The sequence below is a fragment of the Neophocaena asiaeorientalis genome, unplaced genomic scaffold (assembly GCF_003031525.2).
Source record: "Neophocaena asiaeorientalis asiaeorientalis breed wild unplaced genomic scaffold, Neophocaena_asiaeorientalis_V1.1 scaffold392, whole genome shotgun sequence".
Lineage (NCBI taxonomy): Eukaryota > Metazoa > Chordata > Mammalia > Artiodactyla > Phocoenidae > Neophocaena > Neophocaena asiaeorientalis.
Window position 1 is genome coordinate 15,143 of NW_020174421.1, and position 20,981 is coordinate 36,123.

The 20,981-nt window shown below is 46.7% G+C and overlaps 1 protein-coding gene across 1 annotated transcript in view; it reads right to left on the bottom strand.

Moving 5' to 3' along the window:
• Positions 1-20,981, bottom strand: part of GRIP2 (glutamate receptor interacting protein 2) — a 64,558-nt gene that overhangs the window by 7,501 nt on the left and 36,076 nt on the right. Inside the window, exons 17-20 of the mRNA XM_024756472.1 lie at positions 5,744-5,885; positions 3,482-3,621; positions 2,672-2,851; positions 1,481-1,655 (exon numbers count right to left, since the gene is read on the bottom strand). Of these exons, the coding sequence (XP_024612240.1) occupies positions 1,481-1,655; positions 2,672-2,851; positions 3,482-3,621; positions 5,744-5,885 (637 nt within the window). The remainder of the gene's footprint in view (positions 1-1,480; positions 1,656-2,671; positions 2,852-3,481; positions 3,622-5,743; positions 5,886-20,981) is intronic.

The following is a 20,981-nucleotide window of genomic DNA, read 5'->3' on the forward strand; positions in this document are numbered from 1 at the left end:
GTCCTCGGTGGCAGTGCCGGGGGCTGGGGGTGGTGGTTGGTGACACGGAATGGGGGGAAGACGCAGTTAGGGGCAACCAGGACTGTCGATGGCCAGCTAGAACAGGGGCAGATGAGACAGGGTGGAGAGCGGTGACACAGGACGCCTGAGAAGAGAGACAGACGGACGGACGGACGGACGGACAGACAGACAGACAGACAGACAGGAGATCCATGGTGCAGCCCCAGAGGAAAACCCCAGGTCCCACCCAGACACAAGGCATTGCAGGACAGTGACAGGGACAGAGCTGGAGCTGGCAAGGACACAGATGGATGGAGACGATGGAGTATTAGGGCTGGGGAAAGGGCTGTGCCACCCTATAACTTCCATCACGGGAGGTATGGCCCGTTATCAGCTCTAAAATCGGGTCTCATCAGAATGGTAACAAGCCACGTTTTCACGCTTCACCGTTTACAAAGCCCTTTGCCATCTACAAAGCCCTGGACGTTATCAAGTGTGCTGTGGTGTGCAAAGCACTCTCACGAAGGCATGCAGGCTTTCCTCTCAAAGGGAGTGGCCAGGACAGTGACGCAAATGAGGTGCCTCCTTCCCTTCCCGTTTCAGAGATGAGAAGACTTAGACTGAAGGCCATCTGCTCCATTCAAGTCAGTTCTACAAACGTTCTGAGCCAGGCCCTCTCCTGGGCACAGGGCTATGGAGGGGAATAAGGTGAAGGCCCTGTTCTTAAGGATCTGAGGGTCCCTCATGGAGCGCGTGTGAGCAGCTACTGGATGCCTGGCTGAGCTCGGGATGCCAAGTAGAAGACACGACAGCCAGATGATTAACAGGTAGACCACCAGTGCCACCAGGAGGGTGAGCAGCTGTGGGTACCAGCAGAGGGAGGGAGGATCAGGGAAGCCTCCCAGAGGCAGGTCTAAAGGATGAGTAGGCATCGGCCAGGAGAGGGGAGGGGACAGCATTCTAGGCAGAAGGAACTGCCCGGCCAAAGCAGAGCCGTGGGAAGCTGGTGGCTGGGGCCGCACGAGGACCAGCATTTCTCCACCGGGTGTGCTTCCCGCAGGAGCATCTGAATTCACCACAGAAACCACCACGTCCCCAGCCCAGGGCTGGTGCTTGTAACCATGACCCGAGGGCCACTGCAGGAGGCCATGACCATCTGGGCCAAGTCGGGAGGGTGTGGGTCCGAGCCCTCAGTGTCTGGGAACAGCTGAACACCAGGTGTGGGGAGGGCCGGCCAGGCTGCCTCTCCAGCCTCACACCTTTGCCCCTGCTGTGCCCTCCGGCCAGCGTGCCCTTCCCCCGCCTCAGCCTTCTGAGATGGCTCTGCTCCACACTTCCTCTCCTCTCCCAGGAGGTGCCCTCCTGAGGCCAGACAAGACTTGCCCATCGCCCCCATCGTCTTGGCACAGGGACTGGCTCCCCGCACCCGTCCTGGCCAAGAGGGCGAGCCGGTGTCCCCCGTGGAGTCCCCACCACAGACCTAGCTGGTGGCCCCCAGTCGTCTTCCTCTTCCTCCTCGGGGAAGCTCTCGTCGGCAGGGGCTGGGGTGTAGCTCGTCCTCCGGGGCTCGGTGGGTGGGGGACTGCTTCTCAGCCGGCTGCACCGCCACTCCTGGGGCGTCACGCCCCGGGCTGCCGCCTGTGGAGTGTAGGAACCTGGCAGGTGGACAGAGCGGGCGCCTATATCCTCTCTGTGCCCTTAGCTTGCCCTCCTTCCTGCCCCATCTCTAGCTGTGCTGGGTGGCCCGGGAGAGGTCTTTGCCCTCTCTGGGTCTGCCTGACTACCCAGAGTCCCCTGAGGACCTCTGCCACCCGGACCCCTACCCCAGAACCCCCTTGATCTCCTGATCAACAGCAGACTTAATGCTGGGGCTCCAGGATCCTGTCCCAGCTCCACGGGGCTCGGCTTGGCCGATCCCTGCCTGAGAGGGAGGTCCACTGTGTTAACCATCCTCTTCTCCCTGCCAGCTCTGAAGGTCTTACCCCAGGGGGTGATGCTGAGAGATGCTGACCCACCTCTGGAGATGGAGAAGCTGAGACTGAGATCGGGCAGATATCCAGTGAGTGAGGACCAGGGCCGAGGGCCACCTGAGGCTACCTAGAGGCCTCACTGCACTACTCCCTGAGCTGGGCCTTGGGGAGTCCCTGTGGTTCTGGGTCCCAGAGGCCAGAAGGCCAGCCACCAGATTCAGATACCCCCCATGGGCACCCATGGGTCTCAACACGCATGGGCAGGGGAGCTTGTGTCCTTGGGGGCGCCCTGCGGGTGTCCACCCAAGAGGGTCTCATAGGATGGGGTGGGAGGGGGCTTTCTACCTTCCCGCCTTCAATGGGATGCAATCAACACCGAGCACTTGCTGTGTGCTGGCTGTCGGGCTGGGAACGAAGGAGGCAGAAGTAAGACCACTTGGTCCCAGGCCTCGTGGGGGGGATCTGAATGGGCAGCTGCAGTGCTGTGGATGCCGATCAAAGCCCAGGAAGGCCTGCAGTCCACACTCTCAGGAGTGAGCGGCCCTCAGAATGGCTAATGGGGCCCAATCAGGTCTGCCTTCAGGAAGTGTCCCTAAAGGATGGGGCCAGCAGAAGAGGAGCAAGAAGGGTTAGGCGGAGGGAACAGCCCCTACAAGGGCCCACGGAGAACACGGTGCCTGTCCAGGGGCCCGAGGTGTTACCTGGGCCCCCAAAGCCACCCTCAGTGGCCAAGCTGCCCCAGGACTCCACTGCGCTGTCCACACTGGGCACAGTGGACGAGGATCGGGCTGCCAGCAGGCCGCCTTTCAGCGCCTCTGGTGGGTCCTCATCTGCATCGCTGGCTTCACTGAGGCTGCCCGATTTGCGGGGTAGGAGGGGGCCTGGGAGAAAAAGCGGGTGTCACTGCCACTGGCTTCTGACCTTGGAGACAAAGGTGCTCAACCAGCCTCAGTTTCCCCACTTCGCCCTGGTTTGGGAACTCACAGGCCCTGGGCTCCCTGAGCCTCCTGCTGGGCAAGCTGACAGGTGAGATGGGAGGCACGCCAATAGGCAAACCCGTTTCAGAGATGTGAAAACTGAGGCTCAGAAAGGCTGCACAGCATGCCCAAGATCACACGGTGAGCAACAGTGGAGCCCAGATAAGAAGGAAGGCTTTAAAGCTCAGGCTCCATCCACTCCCTACCAAAGCATGGGGGACAGATTCAGGGGAAACTGAGGAATGTATGAATGACGGCTACAAGGCAAAACAAGCAGGCACCTCAAGAGGCAGGAGGTGATGAAGAGCATGGTTCAGGCCCAGAGGGCCCCACACTGGCTGTATGACCTCAGGCCCATCGCTCCCATCACTCTGAGCCTTGTCTCCTCTGTCTCCACTGTCCCAGGTACCCTCCCACCTCCACGGGGTGAGCAACAATTCAGTGAGGTTGGGCCTCACAAAGCTTGGCACAGAGGCTGAGGGAGCTCTCTTCCTAAATGGGCTGGACGGCGCCCAGGTGTGGGGTGAGGCTCACGGTCTAGCTGCTTCTTGATCTTCAGGGTGACGGTCTCACCAGCCACCTGCAAGAGGTGGATGGCCTCACTCAATGGCCGGCCCTTGAGGCTAACGCTGTTGATGGCCAGGATACGGTCCCCAACGTGGATAGCGCCAGTCCTGGAGAGGGGGCACAGGGTAGAGGATGGGAGTTAGACAGGGCCTTGAAGTGGGGGTCTGCCCTGGGGGAACTCAGGAACCCCGAAGCACAAGCCTGGCTGACCCCAGTTAAGCCCACCCTGGGTGGGGGGGAAAGCAAGTGTGATTGTATTAACAGAAGTATGAAGTCTAGCATCTTGGAGGGGCTTATCCTGCTCAAGTGTAAAAGTTAGGTTCTGGAACCAGTGTCTAGAGTGAGTTTTCAGGATGGTTTGAATGCCACATACTAGCTGACAACTGCTATGTGGTCTTAGGCCAGTTCTTTAACTTCCCTGAGTCTCAGTTCTTTCATCTGTAAAGTAAGGGTGATAATACGTATTTTATCAAATTATAATTGAAGGATGGATGGGTGGAATGAATTCACGTTTCCCTCCAGCTGAAATCCATGTGTAGCCTTTCCCTCTCCTTGGGTCTCAGTTTCCCCACCTAGAGAATAAGCCTAAGCCCCAGGGTCCAGCTGACTTCAGAGAGGGCTATGGTGGCGGGGGTGGGGGATGAAAAGGCCAAGCAGTAGCAGTATACTAGCCCAATGGTTTTCTACCTAGATACTATTAGAATTACCTAAGGAGCTTTTTAAAAAGGGCAGATGCCTGGCCCCTCCCCCTGACCAATGAAATCGTAACCCTGGGAGCAGGGCCAGGGAAGATAATTCTGAGAAGCAGCCAGGGCTGAGGGTGGGGAGGGGGGTTGCAGCAGGTGCTGAGATGCACCTGACCTGGGTGGGGGAGAAGGAAGCAGTGGACTGGAGTTGGGGGTCTTAAACTCTAAATGTAGATTTTGTTCTCCATGCCCAGCATTGCCCAGCAAGCTCCCCGAGGGCCTAGGGGAGTGACTGAGTCAGAATATGGTGGATTTGGGGGGAAGGCCAGAGCTGTGCCGTCCAGTATGATGGCCACCAGCCACATGTGGCTACTGGGCTCCTGAATTGTGGCTGGCCTGAACGGAGACATGCTGGAGGTGTAAAATACACACCAGATTGTGAAGACATAATATGGAAGAAGAATGTAAAATACTTTGTTAATTATTTTTATATTGATTACATGTTGAAATAAGTACATATTTAAGATCTAAAAAATTTCTTTTTACTTTTCTAATGTGGCTGCTAAAAAGTTTATAAATAAATTTGTGGCTCACATTTATACTTCAGTTAGACAGCGCTGACCTGGATAGGCCAGGCAAAGGCAGACAGGTTGTCTACTGTGCCCTGTAGGGCTGGCGCACAGTAGGTACTCAGAAAATGCCAGAGTGGATGAAGACATTTGAGGTCAGAACGGGTCCCACTGGCCTCTGCAGTCTGCTGGACACCCCGCAGGGGGCGATCCAGCAGTACAGACTCCAACAGGTTGACGCCTCAGCCCCAGAATCCTTCCCATCCTCCTGCACCACCCCACCATGGTTTCGCCCCTTGTGCTGTGTCCTCCTCCAAGGGGCCATTCTGCCCGCCAGGCTGGGCAAGGCTTCCTTTTTACAGAAAGCTCTTCTCAGTGCCTGGAGCTCACTGCAAAGCTGTCCAGAGAAAGGCTGTCTCACCCACACTGGGGTTGCCTCCCTGTGACCCTCGTGGGGACCAGTTCCACTTCTGGGCCCAGATCCACCTGCTTCCCCCTCCAAACTGGACAGCCTGGACACCCCTCTTCTCACATCTCTCCCTTCTGCCACAATTTCAGGGAAACTTTCTAGGGGAGAGGATAGCAGGGACCCCTGCCCCAATGCCTCAAGAGAGGTGCCAGGCTGTGCTGGGACCCAGGTACCAGGGACATGGCCCCTGTACTATGAAGGCACATAGCAGGTGCTCCAAAAAGACTCACATGCTGACTTTCCAGAAATGGGGTGATCTCCAGGTTTGGGGGAGCAGAGGGATGAGCATACATTTATCCAGCAGTTACCTGAAGTAGGAGGTCTGCCAGGGGCTGGCCCGCATCTGAGGAACTGAGGCGCAGAGAGGGATGGGACAGGCCCCAGGTCACCCAGGCCATCGATGTTGGAACAAAGGTAAGATCCAGTTTGGCTGATCCCAAAGCCCAGCTCCTGCCCCATGGGGTCCCTGGGCTCACCTGTGTGTCCCCACAGAGCCCCGGCTCACCTCTCAGCCAAGCCACGCTTGGTGAGTCCTGAGATGACAATGGGATCGAAAGGCTCCTCTGTGCCTGAGATGGTGATGCCCAGGGGGCCCCCGTAGCGTTTCAACTCCACCGTGTAGCTGACGGCACCTGTGGCCTGTTCATCTGCAGGGGGGGTAAGCATCAGGGCTGGGGGACACCCATCAGGGGTAGGCCGTAGGAACGGGCACTCCCAGAGCCCCGCCAAGCTTTAATGCACTTCCACTCATCATACTCATCCATTAATTCACCCACTCCCTCAGACATTAATTCACTGATTTACGCAGCCACTAATACACCGATTCCCTAGGCCACTAATACAGCCATTCCCTCAGCCATTAGTTCAACCATTCTCTCAGATTTAATTCAGCCATTCCCTCAGCCATTAATTCACCTATATCCCTCTGTCAGTAATACACCCATTGCCTGAGCTATTAGTTCACCCATTCCATTATGCCAATAATACACCCATTCTGTCACCCATTCATTCATTCATTTCCTAAGCCACTAACAAATCCATTCCCTCAGCCAATAGTTCACTCTTTCCTTCATGCCATTAATACACCCATTCCCTTAGCCTTAATACACACATTCTCTCAGCCGTTACTTCACCTGTTTCTTCACCATTAAGCCTCCATTTCCTCTTACATTAAATCACTGATTCCCTCATCCAAAAATATGTGTCGGATACCCACATTCCCTCAGCCATTAATATACCCATTCCCTCATGCCATGAATTCACCCATTCCCTTAACATTAATTCACCCATTCCCTCAGCTAATAATTCACCCATTTTATTAGCCATTAATACACCCATTCCCTCAGGCATTAATTTACCCATTCCCTCATCCAGTAATTGACCCATTCCCGCATGCCATTAATACATGCACTCCCTCAGCCATTAAGTCACCTAATCCCTCAGCTATTAACACACTCATTCCCTCATGCCATTGATTCACTCATTCACTCACCTATTAATACACACATTTCCACATCCATTACTTCACACACTCTCTCCCATTAATTCACCTATTTCCTCAGCCATTAATACACCCAATTCCTCATACTGTTAATTCACCCATTCCCCTCAGCTCTAATACACATATTGCATAGCCATTAATTCACCCCTTCCCTCAGCCATTAATTCATCCATTCCTACAGGCATCAATACACCCATTCCATCAGGCCATTAATACAACCATTCCCTCGGCAACTAATATACCTGTTCCCTAAGCCATTAATTCACCCATTCCCTCAATCATTAGTTCACCCATTCACTCATGGTAATAACGCATCCAATCCCAAAGGCACTATCATACCCATTACCACAGCCATTAATTCATCCATTCCCTCAGCTATTGATTCTCCATTCTCTCAGCCGTCAATTCACCCATTCCATCACCCATTAATTCCCCCATTCTTCCAGCCATTAATTTACTCATTTCGTCAGCCATTAATTCACCCATCAACCAGGCATAATACACTAATTCCCTCATGGCATTAATACACCCATTCCCTCAGCGGATTAGTTCACACATTCATTCATGCCATTAATAGTCCCATTCCCTCAGTCATAGTTCATCCATTCCCTCAGCCATTCATTCAGTCATTCCCTCTGCAATTAATTCACCTCTTCCCTCAGCCACTAATTCCCTCAGCCATTAATACAACTCCCTCATGACGTTAACACCCATTCCCTCACCAGTTAGTTGACCCATTCATTCATTCATGCCATTAACAGACCATTCCCTCTGCCATTAACATACCCATTCCCTCAGCCGTAATTAATCCACTCCATTATTTCACCAGTTACTTCAGCCATTAATTCACCCATTTAATCAGGCATTAATTCACCTACTCCTGCAGCCATTAACACACCCATTCCCTTTTCCTTTAATATATCCATTCCCTCATGCCATTAATACATCCATTTCCTCATGCCATTAATTCACACCTCTCCTAGCCATTAATTCACCTCTTCCCTCAGCCATTAATTCACCCATTCCCCAGCCATTAATTCACCCATTCCCTCAGTCATTAATACACACATTGCCTCATGCTATCATTTCACCCATTCCCTAGGCCATTCATTCAGCCATTCCCCCAGCCATCAATTCACCTATTTCCTCAGCCATTAATTCACCCATTCCCTCAGTCATTAATACACACATTGCCTCATGCTATCATTTCACCCATTCCCTAGGCCATTCATTCAGCCATTCCCCCAGCCATCAATTCACCTATTTCCTCAGCCATTAATTCACCATTCCCTCAGCCTTTAGTTCACCCTTTCCTTCATGCCATTAATACACCCATTCACTCAGCATTTTTAATTCATCGATTCCCTCAGCTATTAATTCACCCTTTCCCCCAGCCACTAATTCACTCATTCCCTCAGCCAGTATTTCAAACATTCTGTCAGCCATTATTTCAGGCTTTCCCTCAGCCATTAAGTCATATTCCCTCAGCCACTAAAACACCCATTCTCTCAGCCATTACTTCACCCATTCCCTCAATGATTTTTTTCCAAAGCACTTTACTTTTATTAAACTCACATAACTCTCATAACAACTTTAGATACAGGTGTTATTTTAACCTTCATTTTGCAGATGAAGAAACTGAAACACTGAGGTAAGTTGTTCACAGTCACAACTTAGTAAATGGTGCAGTTATAAGCAATCTGGCTCTAGATTCTGTGCTCTGAAATAGAAGACTCTTGCCTTTCTAGAATATATGTAATCTGGGAGCTCTTACATTAGGTGAAAATGTCAAGTTATGTCATTATTGGGGTAAAATTGAGTTTTTTTAAGTTTCTAAGGATCAGATTTATCAAAGCTGCATTGAATATCTACTGATATCCATTGTTCCTGCCCTTACAGAGACAAAAAAGCAACTGTCCCCTGGGATACAGAGCCAGGAACAGCAGTGAGAAGACACCTAACCAAACAAACACAAATCAGCAGAGTAACATAAGAAAACTGCTGGGTCCAGCCCTGCCTAACAGCCTCATTAGTGCCCCTACTTAAATATGTCTTATTTTCACTAATAACTTAGAAAATATCTGGTCAGACAGAGTGGCTTGCCTTTCAGAGCAGTAAATAGGTATATCTATCAATTATATATACTGGGAGAAACAAGAACATTTCCAAACACATCATGTTTGAAAATCTCAACAGTAATATTCCCTTGTCAAATAGAAATAATCTAATATTCACTTCTATTTTTTTTCATGGAAAGGCACTTTTAAAAAAATTTATTTAATTTACTTTTGGCTGCGTTGGGTCTTCACTGCTGCGTGTGGGCTTTTTCTAGTTGTGGTGAGCGGGGGCTACTCTTTGTTGCAGTGCACGGGCTTCTCACTGCAGCGGCTTCTCTTGTTGCGGAGCACAGACTCTAGGCGTGTGGGCCTCAGTAGTTGTGGCACGCAGACTCAGTACTTGTGGTTCGTGGGCTCTAGAGCTCAGGCTCAGTAGTTGTGGCACGCAGACTCAGTACTTGTGGTTCGTGGGCTCTAGAGCTCAGGCTCCGTAGTTGTGGCACACAGGCTTAGTTGCTCTGCAGCATGTGGGATCTTCCCAGACCAGGGCTCGAACCCATGTCCCCTGAATTGGCAGGCGGATTCTTAGCCACTGTGCCACCAGGGAAGCCCGGAAAGGCACTTTATTTTAAATATAGCAGTGTGTACATGTCAATCCCAAACTCCCAATCTATCCCTTCCTGCCCACCATCCCCCTTGGTAACCATAATTTCGTTCTCTTAAGTCTGTCAGTCCGTTTCTGTTTTGTAAATAAGTTTATTTGTATCTTTTTTTGTATTCTGCATATAAGCAATATCATATGATATTTGTTTTTCTCTGCCTTACTTCACTTAGTATAATATTCTCCAGGTCCATCCATGTTGCTGCAAGTGTTTATGTCATTCTTTTTAATAGCTGAGAAATATTCCATTGTATATATGTACATCTTCTTTATCCATTCTTCTGCTGATGGACATTTAGGTTGCTTCCATGTCTTGGCTATTGTAAACAGTGCTACAGTGAACATTGGGGTGTATGTATCCTTTTGAACCATGTTTTTCACTGGATGTATGCCAAGGAGTGGAATTGCTGGATCATATGGTAGCTCTATTTTTAGGGTTTTTTTTTTTTTTTTGGCGGTATGCGGGCCCCTCACTGTCGGGCCTCTCACTGTTGTGGCCTCTCCCGTTGCGGAGCACAGGCTCCGGACGCGCAGGCTCAGTGGCCATGGCTCACGGGCCTAGCCGCTCCGCGGCATGTGGGATCTTCCCAGACTGGGGCACGAACACATGTCCCCCTGCACTGACAGGCGGACTCTCAACCACTGCGCCACCAGGGAAGCCCTATTTTTAGTTTTTTTAAGGAACCTCCATACTGTTCTCCATAGTGGCTGCACCAATTTACATTCCCACCAACAGTGTAGCAGTGTTCCCTTTTCTCCTCACCCTCTCCAGCATTTACTGTTTGCAGATATTTTGGTGATGGCCATTCTGACTGGTGTGAGGTGATACCTCATTGTAGTTTTGATTTGCATTTCTCTAATAATTAGCGACCTCGAGCATCTTTTCATGTGCCTGTTGGCCATCTGTATGTCTTCTTTGGAGAAATGTCTCTTTAGGTCTTCTGCCCATTTTTTGATTGGGTTGCTTGTTTTTCTGATATTGAGCTACATGAGCTGTTTGTAAATTTTAGAGATTAATCCTTTGTCAGTCGCATCGTTAGCAAATATTTTCTCCCATTCTCTGGGTTGTCTTTTTGTTCTGTTTATGGTTTCCTTTGCTGTGCAAAAGCTTTTCAGTTTAAGTAGGTCCCATTTGTTTTTGTTTTTACTTCCATTACTCTGGGAGATGGATCGAAAAGGATATTGCTGCAATTTATGTCAGTGTTCCACCTATGTTTTCCTCTAAGAGTTTTATGGTATCTGGTCTTACATTTAGGTCTCTAGTCCATTTTGAGTTATTCTTGTGTGTGGTGTTAAAGAATGTTCTAATTCCATTTTTGGACATGTAGCAGTCCAGTGTTTCCAGCACCATTTATTGAAGAGATTGTCTTTCCTCCATTTTATAGTCTTGCCTCTTTTGTTGTAGATAATTGACCATAGGTACATGGGTTTATTTCTGAGCTTTTTATCCTGTTCCCTAAACGATTAATTCACCTATTCCCTCAGCCATTAATACACCAAGTTCCTCATCCCAATACATCCACTGCCTCAGCCATTAGTTCACCCATTCTCTCATGCCATTAATGAACCATTCCCTAATGGGTCACCAATTCCCCCATGCTATTAATATGATTCCCTAAGCCATCAATTCATCTATTCCCTCAGCCATTAATACACCCATTAATTCACCCCTTCCCTCAGCCATTAATTCACTCATTCCCACAGCCACCAATATACCCATTCCCCCAGCCATTAATGATTCCATTTACTCCACCACTAAAACACCATTACCTCAGCCATTAATTCAGCCATTCCGCCAGCCATTAATTCAGCCATTCCCTCAGCCATTAACTCACCTATTCCCTCAGCCATTAACTCACCTATTCCCTCATGAAATTGTTATATCCAACTGTCAGCCATTAGTTCACCCATTCATTCATGCCATTAAGATACCCATTCCCTCTGCCATTAATGCACCCATTCCCTTAGGCATTAATTCACCCATTCCCTCAGCCATATTTAAAACATTGTCTCAGGCATTAATATAGCCATTCCCTCTTCCTTTAATATATCCATTAGTTCATGCCATTAATATATCCATTTCCTCATGCCATTAATTCACCCATTATTACACACATTCCCTCAGCCATTAATTCACCCATGTCACCAACATTGATTCACTATATCCCTAAGCCATTAATTCACCCATTCCCTTAGTCATTAATTCACCTATTCCATCAGCCATTGGTTAACCTTTCATCTGTTATTAAAACACCCGTTCCCTCAGCCATTAATTCAGCCATTCCAACAGCCATTGATTCACCTTTTCCCTAAGCTACTGATTGAGCCATTCCCTCAGTCATTATCTCAAACATTCCCTCAGGCATTAATTCAGCCATTCCCTCAAGTACTAACACACCTATTCCCTCAGTCATTAGTTCACCCATTCATTCAGGAAATTAAACCCATTCCCTCAGCCATAGTTCACCCATTCCCTTTGCCATTAGTTCACCCATTCCCTTAGCCATGAAAAACCCATCCCCTCAGCCATGAAAACCCCATTCCCTCAGCCATAGTTCATCCGTTCCCTTAGCCATGAAAAACCCATCCCCTCAGCCAGGAAAAACCCATCCCCTCAGCCATTAATACACCCATTCCTTCATCCATTAGTTCACCCTTTCCTTCATGCCATTAATACACCCACATCATCAACCTTTAATTCATCCATTCAGTCAGGCATTAATTCACCCATTCCTTCAGCCATTATGCCATTAATTCACCCATTCCATCAGCCATTAATTCACCCATTCCCTCATGACATTGATACACCTATTGCTCGGCCATCGTTCATTTATTCCCTCAAAAACTAATACATGCATTTCCTCAGCCATTAATTCACCCATTGCCTCAGCCGTTAAACCACACATTCCCTCAGCCCTTAATACACCCATTCTTCAGCCATTAATTCATCCTTTCCTTCAGCTAATACACCCATTCCCTCGGTGACTAATGCACCCATTTCTTCATGTCACTAATTTACCCATTCCCTCAGCCCTAATACACACATTCCCTCAGCCTTTAAAATCACCCATTCCCTGCCCATTAATTCACCACACCTCGAAGCCATTAATTCATCCATTCCTTCACCCATTAATATATCCATTGCCTCATGCCACTGAAATACCCATTTCCTCAGCCATTAATTCATCTATTCCCTCACCCATTAATACACCCATTCTGCCATCCATTAATTCACCCATCCCAAAGCCATTAATTCAGGCAATCCCTCAGCCATGAATTCACCCACTCCTCTGCCATTAACTCATGCATTCCCACGGCCATTAAAACACCCATTCCCTCATGCCATTATAGTTCACCCATTCATTCAGCGATTTTTTCACACATTCCCTCAGCTATTACTTCAACCATTCCCTCAGCCATTAATTCAGCCATTCCCTCATCCATTAATACACCCATTCCTTACGCATTTAAATCACCAATTCCCTCAGCCACTGATTGTCCCATTCTTTTAGCCATTACTCAACCATTCCCTCAGCCATTAATTCTGCCATTCCCTGAGGCTTTTTTTTTTTTTGCGGTTCGCGGGCCTCTCACTGTTGTGGCCTCTCCCGCTGCACAGGCTCCAGACGCGCAGGCTCAGTGGCCATGGCTCACGGGCCCAGCCGCTCCGCGGCATGTGGGATCTTCCCGGACTGGGGCACGAACCCGTGTCCCCTGCATCGGCAGGCCCACTCTCAACCACTGCGCCACCAGGGAAGCCCTCCCTGAGCCTTTGAAACACCAGTTGCTGCAACCATTAATACATACATTCCCCCTTGCATTAATTTACCCATTCCCTCAGCCATAATTCACTTATACCCTCAAACATTGATACACCTATACCTTCAGCCATTTTTACACTAATTTCCTCACGCCTAATACACCCACCTCCTGAGCGATTTGTTCACCCACTCCCTCAACCACTAATTCACCACTCCTCTCAGCCATTAATTCACCCATTCCCTCATCATCAGTTTACACATTCCCTCAGCCATTACACACCTATTCCCTCCCCCATTAATTAACCCATTCTTTCCACCATTAGTTCACTCATTCTCTAATCTACTAATTCACCTAGTCCTTCAGGTATTAATTCATCCATTCCCTCAGCCATTAGTCACCCATTCCCTCAACCACCATAGAACCATTTACTAGGCCTCTAATGCACCCATCTCTCAGCCATTAATTCAACCATATTCTCAGCCATTAACTCAGTCATTCCTTCAGCCTGCCATACACCAATTCCCTCAGCCATTAATACACACATTTCTCCATCTGGTTTAATTCGCGCACTCCCGTATCCATTAATTCACCCATTCCCTCAGCTGTTAATTCAGGCATTCCCTCACACACGAATTCATCCAGTCCCTCCGCCATTAATTCACCCATTTCTTGAGTCATTAATTCACCTAAACCCACAACCATTAATACACTAATTTGCCCGTGCCTAATACACCCATCCCGTTAGTGATTAGTTCACCCATTCCCTCAGCCATTAATTCAAGCACTTTCTCAGCCACTAATACCTCCATTCCCATAGCCATTAAATCACCCATTCCCTCAACATTAATTGATTCCTTCCCACAGCCATTAATTCAGCCATTCCCTCAGCCATTAATACACCCATTCCCTCAAGACATTGATACACCCATGCCATTGATCAGTGATGATCAATGGTATGGGTGTATCATTGATCAATCAGCCATTGATCACTTAATCCCTCAACCACTGATACATGCATTCCCTCAGTAATTAATTCAACTATTCAGTCGACCACTAATTCACCCATTCCCTCATCCACTAACTCACCCATGCCTTCAGCCATTACTTCAACTATTCCCTCAGCCCCTAATTCAGCTTTCCCTCAGCCTTTGATACACCAATTCCCTCAGCTATTAATACACACATTCCCACATCCATTAATTCACCCATGCCTGGATTCACTAATTCACCCTTTCACTCAGCCATTAATTCAGCCAACCCCTCAGCCATTAATTCACCATTCCCTCACCTATTTCCTCAGCCATTATATACTCATTCCCTCCGCCATTAGTTAATACATTCCTTCATCCATTACTTCACATATTCCCTCAGCCAATAATTCACCCATTTCCTAAGCCATTAACTCACCTATACCTTCAGCCATTAATAAACCAATTCCCACAGGTCTAATACATCTATTCCCTCAGCCATTAATTCACCCCTTCCCACAGCCATTAATACACCCATTCCCTCATGCCATTACTTCACTTGTTAATTCAGTGATTATTTCACCCATTTCTTCAGCTGTTTATTCAACCATTCCCTCAGCCATTAATACACCCATTCCATCCGAATTTAAATCACCAATTCCTTTAGCTATCATTATACTCATTCCCTCAGCCACTGATTCTCCCTTCCCTTTAACCATTACTCAACCATTCCCTCAGCCTTTGAAACACCAGTTCCCACAACTGTTAATACACATATCCCCTCCAACCATTAATTTACCCATTCCCTCAGATATTAATTCAGACACTCCCAGAAGCCAATAATTCAGCCAGTCCTGAATCCATTAATTCAGCCATTCCCACAGCCACTAATCCACTTATACTCTCAACCATTAATTCACCTATACCCTCAGCAATTTTTACATCAATTTCTCATGCTTAATACACACATCCCCTCATGATTATTTCACACATTCTCTCAGCCATTGATACACCCTTTCCTTCATCCATTAATACACCCATTCCCTCAGTCATTAATTCATCTATTCCCTCAGCCATTACACATTTCCTCATGCCATTAATTCGCCAGTCCTCTCAGCCATTAATTCACCCATTCCCTCAGCCACTAATACACCTATTCCCTCAGCAATTCCCCCATTCCATCAGCCATAGATACACCCATTCCTTCATCAATTAATACACCTATCCCTCATGCCATTAATACACCCATACCCTCAGGCATTAAATCATCTATTCCCTCAGTCATTAATACACACATTTCCTCATGCCATTAATTTACCTATTCCCTCAGCCCTATACACACATTCCCTCACCCTTTAATTCACTCATTCCCTCTCCATTAATTCATCCATTCCATCACACATTAATATACCCATTGCCTCATGCCATTAATACACCCATCCTCTCAGCCATTAATTCACCCTTTCCCTTAGCCATTAATTCAGTCAGTCCCTCAGCCACTGATTCACTCTTTCCCTGCATCATTAACTCACCTATTACCTCAGCCATTAATACACTCATTCCCTTAGCCATTAATTCACCTATTCCATCAGCCATTAATACACCAATTCCCTCAGGCCTAATAAACCCATTCCTTTAGTGATTAGTTCACCCATTCCCTCATGACATTAATACTCCCATCCCCTCATGTCATTAATAAACCCAATCCTTAAGCCATTGGTTCACCATTCCCTCAATCATTAATTCACAGATTCCCTGAGCCATTAGTTTATCCATTCCCTCAGCCCTTACTACACACATTCCTTCACCATTAATTCATCCATTCCCTCACCTACAAATACACCATTTCTTCAGGCCATTAATTTACCCATTTCTTCAGCCATAATACCCACATTCCCTTAGCCTTTAATTCATCCATTCAGTCCTTATTTCACTCATTCCCTCAGCCATTAATTCACCCATTCCCTAAGCCACTAATTCACCCATTCCATAAGTCATTAATTTACCCATTTTCAGCTGTTACTCAACCATTTCCTCAGCCACTTATTCAACCATTCCTTCAGACTTTGATACACCAGTACCTTCAGGCATTAATACACACAATGCCCACATCCATTAATTCACTCTTACCCTCAGCCATTAATTGTGGTATTCTCTCAGCCATTTATTCAGCCAATGCTTAAGCCATTAATTCACCCATTCCCTCAGTCATTAACTCACCTATTCCCTCAGTCATTAATACACTCATTCCCTCAGCCATTACTTCACACATTCCCTCAGCCATGAATTCACCCATTCTCTCAGCCATTAATATACCCATTTCCTCATGTCATTAATTCACACAAGCTGTCAATCCTAATACAAACTTTTCGTCAGCTATTAATACACCCATTCCCCCAGCCATTAGTTCTCCCATTCTCTCAGCCATCAGTACACCATTTCCCGAAGTCATTAATTCACCCATTACTTGTGCCATTAATTCACCCATCCTTTCTGCCATTAGTTTACTTATTGTCCAAACCACTAATGCACCCAGTTCCTCAGGCATTAATTCATCTATTCCCTCAGCCATTAGTTCACCCATTCTGACAGCCATATTCACCCATTTCCTAAGGCATTACCACTAATTACCATTTCCTAAGGTATTAACCACTAATACACCAATTTTCAGCCACTAATGCAACCATTCTCTCAGCCATTTATTCACCCATTCCCTCAGCCATCAATTCATCCATTCCCTAAGCCACTAATACATTCATTTCCTCAGCCATTACTTCACACATCCCCTCAGTCATGAAATCACCCATTTCTCAGCCATTAATATACCCATTTCCTCATGCCATTATTTCATGCAATCCATCAGTCCTAATACCTTTTCGTCAGCTATTAATACATACATTCTCTCAGCCATTAGTTTACCCGGTTCTCTCAGCCACCAATATACCATTTGAGGAAGTCATTAATTCACCCATTACCCCTGCCATTAATTCACACATTCTTTCTGCCATTAGTTCACTCACTCTCTAAGCCACTAATGCACCTAGTTCCTCAGGGATTGATTCACCCATTCTCTCAGCCATTAGTGCACCCATTCTGACAGCCATATTCACCCATTTCCTGACATTAGTTCACCCATTCCCTCAACCACTAATATACCAAATTTTCAGCCACTATTGCAACCGTTCTCTCAGTCACTTATTCACCCATTCCCTCAGTCATTAATTCAGCCAATCCCTCTGCCATTATTACACCCATTCCCTCAGTCATTAATACACCAATACTTTTATGCCTCATATACCTACCCATTCGGTCACTGATTAGTTCACCCATATCCTCAGCTATTAATTCAGCTAATCCCTCAGCCATTAATACACCCATTCCATCTGCATTTAAATCACCAATTCCTTCAGCTGTTAATTCACTCATTCCATCAGCCACTGATTCTCCCTTCCCTTTAACCATTACTCAACCACTCCCTCAGCCTTTGAAACACCAGTTCCCACAACCACTAATACACACATCCTCCATCCCTTAATTTACCCATTCCCTCAGACATTAATTCAGACATTCCCTCAGCCAATAATTTATCCAATCCCGAATTCATTAATTCAGCCATTCTCTCAGCCATTAATTCACTTAGAACCTCAGACATTTTTACACCAATTTCCTTATGCCTAATACACCCATCCCCTCAGGAATTGATTCACACATTTTCTCAACCATTGATACACCCATTTCTTCATCCATTAATATACCCATCCCCTCATACCATTAATACAGCAATTCCCTCTGTCATTAATGCATCTATTGCCTCGGCCATTAATACACACATTTCCTCATGCCCTAATTCACCACTCCTCTCAGCCATTAATTCACCCATTCCTTAGTCATTAATACACCCATTCCCTCATTAATAGTCATTAGCTCGGCCATTAATTCACCCATTTCCTCAGCCATTAATACACCCATTTCCGCATGCTATTAATTTACCCATTCCCTCAGCCCTATACACATTCCCTCTGCCTTTAATTCACCCTTTCCCGTAGCCATTAATTCAGCCCACCCCTCAGCCATTAATTCACCCATTACCTGAGTCATTAAATCACCTATTCCTTTAGCCATTAATACATATATCCCCCATCCATTATTTTACTCGTTCCTTCAGACATTAATTCAGACATTCCCTCAGCCAATAATTCAGCCAATCCCTAATCCATTAATTCAGCCAGTCCCTCAGCCATTAATTCAGCCATTTACTTAGCCTTTGATACACCAATTCCCTCAACCATTAATACAGATTCCCTGATTCTTTTATTACCTATTCAGGCCTCCATAATTGACCTATTCCCTTAGCCATTAATTCAGGCATTCCCTAAACCATTAATTAAGTCAATCCCTCATTCATTAATTCATCCCATCCCTCAGCCTTTAATTCCCCATTCCCTCAGCCATTAATTCACCTACCTATACCGTCACCTATTAATTCACCTATACCTTCAGCCATTAATTCACCCATTCCCCCAGGCATTAATTCAGCTATTCCCTCAGCCCTTATTTCACCTATACCTTAATTCACCTATTCCCTCAGTGATTTGTTCACCCATTCCCTCATTAATAGTCATTAGCTCAGCCATTAATTCACCCACTCCCCCAGGCGTTAATTCACCTATTCCCTCAGCCATTAATTCACCCATCCCCCACGCATTAATTCACCTATTCCCTCAGCCCTTACACCACCCATTCCATCAGCCACATTCACCAATTTCCTACGACTTAGTTCACCCACTAGTTCCCCTGTTCCCTTAAACTCTAATACTCCCATTCATTCAGTCATTAACTCACCGGTTTCCCTCAGCTATTTAACTAAGCCATTCCCTCAGCCATTAATTCAGCCATACTCATCACCATTAAGTAAGCCATTTTCTCTTCCATTATTTCACCCATTCTTTCAGCCACTAATACACTTATTCTGCAGCTATTCATTTATCCATTCCTTCAGCCATTAATTCACTAATTCTGTTAGGAGTAGTTCACCCACTCCCTCAGCCAAAATTCACCCATTCCCTCAGCCTTTAGTTCATCCATTTCCTCAGCCATTAATTCACCCATACCCTCAGGCAATAATTCACCCATTAACTCAACTATTAATTCACCTTATCCCTCAGCCATTAATACACCTATTGCCTTACCTATAATACACCCATTCCTTCAGTCATTTTTCATCAATTCCCTCAGCCATTAATACACCCATTTCCTCATGGAATTAATTAACAAATACCCTCAGCCCTAATACCAACTTTCTATCAGCTATTTTTAAAAACTAATTAATTAATTAGTTTTATTTTTGGCTGCTTTGGGTCTTTGTTGCTGCGCACAGGCTTTCTGTAGTTGCGGCAAGTGGGGGCCACTCTTCGTTGCGGTGAGTGGGCTTCTCATCGCCGTGGTTCCTCTTGTTGGGGAGCTCGGGCTCCAGGCGCACGGGCCTCAGTAGGTGTGGCGCTTAGACCTCAGTAGTTGTGGCGTTCGGGCTCTAGAGTGCAGGCTCAGCAGCTGTGGTGCATGGGCATCGTAGCTCCGCGGCATGTGGGATCTTCCCGGACCAGGGCTCGAACCCACGTGTCCCACACTGGCAGGCGGATTCTTAACCACTGCGCCACCAGCGAAGTCCTAATTCACCCATTCTTTCTGCCGTTAGTTCAGTCATTCTCTAAGCCACTAATGCACCCAGTCCTTCCGGCATTAATTCACCTATTACCTCAGCCATTAGTTCACCCAGTCCATCAGCCACATTCACCCACTTCCTAAAAAATTAGTTCACCCATCCCCTCAAATTGTAATATACCCATTTTCTAGGCGACTAGTGCACCCATTCTCTCAATTATTAATTCACCCATTCTGTCACCCACTAATTCAGCCAATGTCTGAGACATTCTCTCGGCCATTAATTATACTATTTCTTCAGCCTTTCCCCCATTCTCTCAGCCATTAATACACCCATCCCTTCAGTGATTAGTTTACTCATTAGCTCAGCCATTATTTTACCCCAACCTAATGCAATGAGTTCACCCATTCCTTCAGTTATTATTTCAACCATTCCTTCAGGCATTCTTTCAGCCATTAATTCAGCCAATCCCTCGGCATTATTTCGGTCATTCACAAAGCATTTGATATACCAATTCCCTCAACCATTAATACCACACTCCCCCATCCATTACTTATCCATTTCCTTAGCCATTAATTCAGGCAATCCCTCAGCCATTAATTCACCCATTCCATCAGCCAATAATACACCAATTCTTTCTTTCCTAATACACCCATTCCCTCAGCAATTACTTCACCCAACCTCAGCCATTACTTCAGCCATTCCCCCCAGCCTTCAATACACCAATTCCCTCAACCATTAAAACACACATTATTTCATCTGTTAATTCACCCATCCCTCAGCCATGAATTCAGGCAATCCCTTAGCTTTTCATTCACCCTTCCCTTCAGCCATGAATTCACCAAGTCTCTTTCCGCCATTAATTCACCTATACCTTCAGCCATTTATACACCAATTCCCACAGGTCTAATACATCCATCCCCTCAGCGATTAGTTCACCCATTCCCTCAGCCATTAACACATCCATTCCCTCATGCCATTACTTCACCTGTTAATTCAGCGATTATTTCACCCTTTGCCTCAGCTATTATTCAATCATTCCCTCAGCCATTAATACACCCATTCCATCCACATTTAAATCACCAATTCCTTCAGCTGTCATTACATTTATTGCCTCAGCCAGATTGCCCCT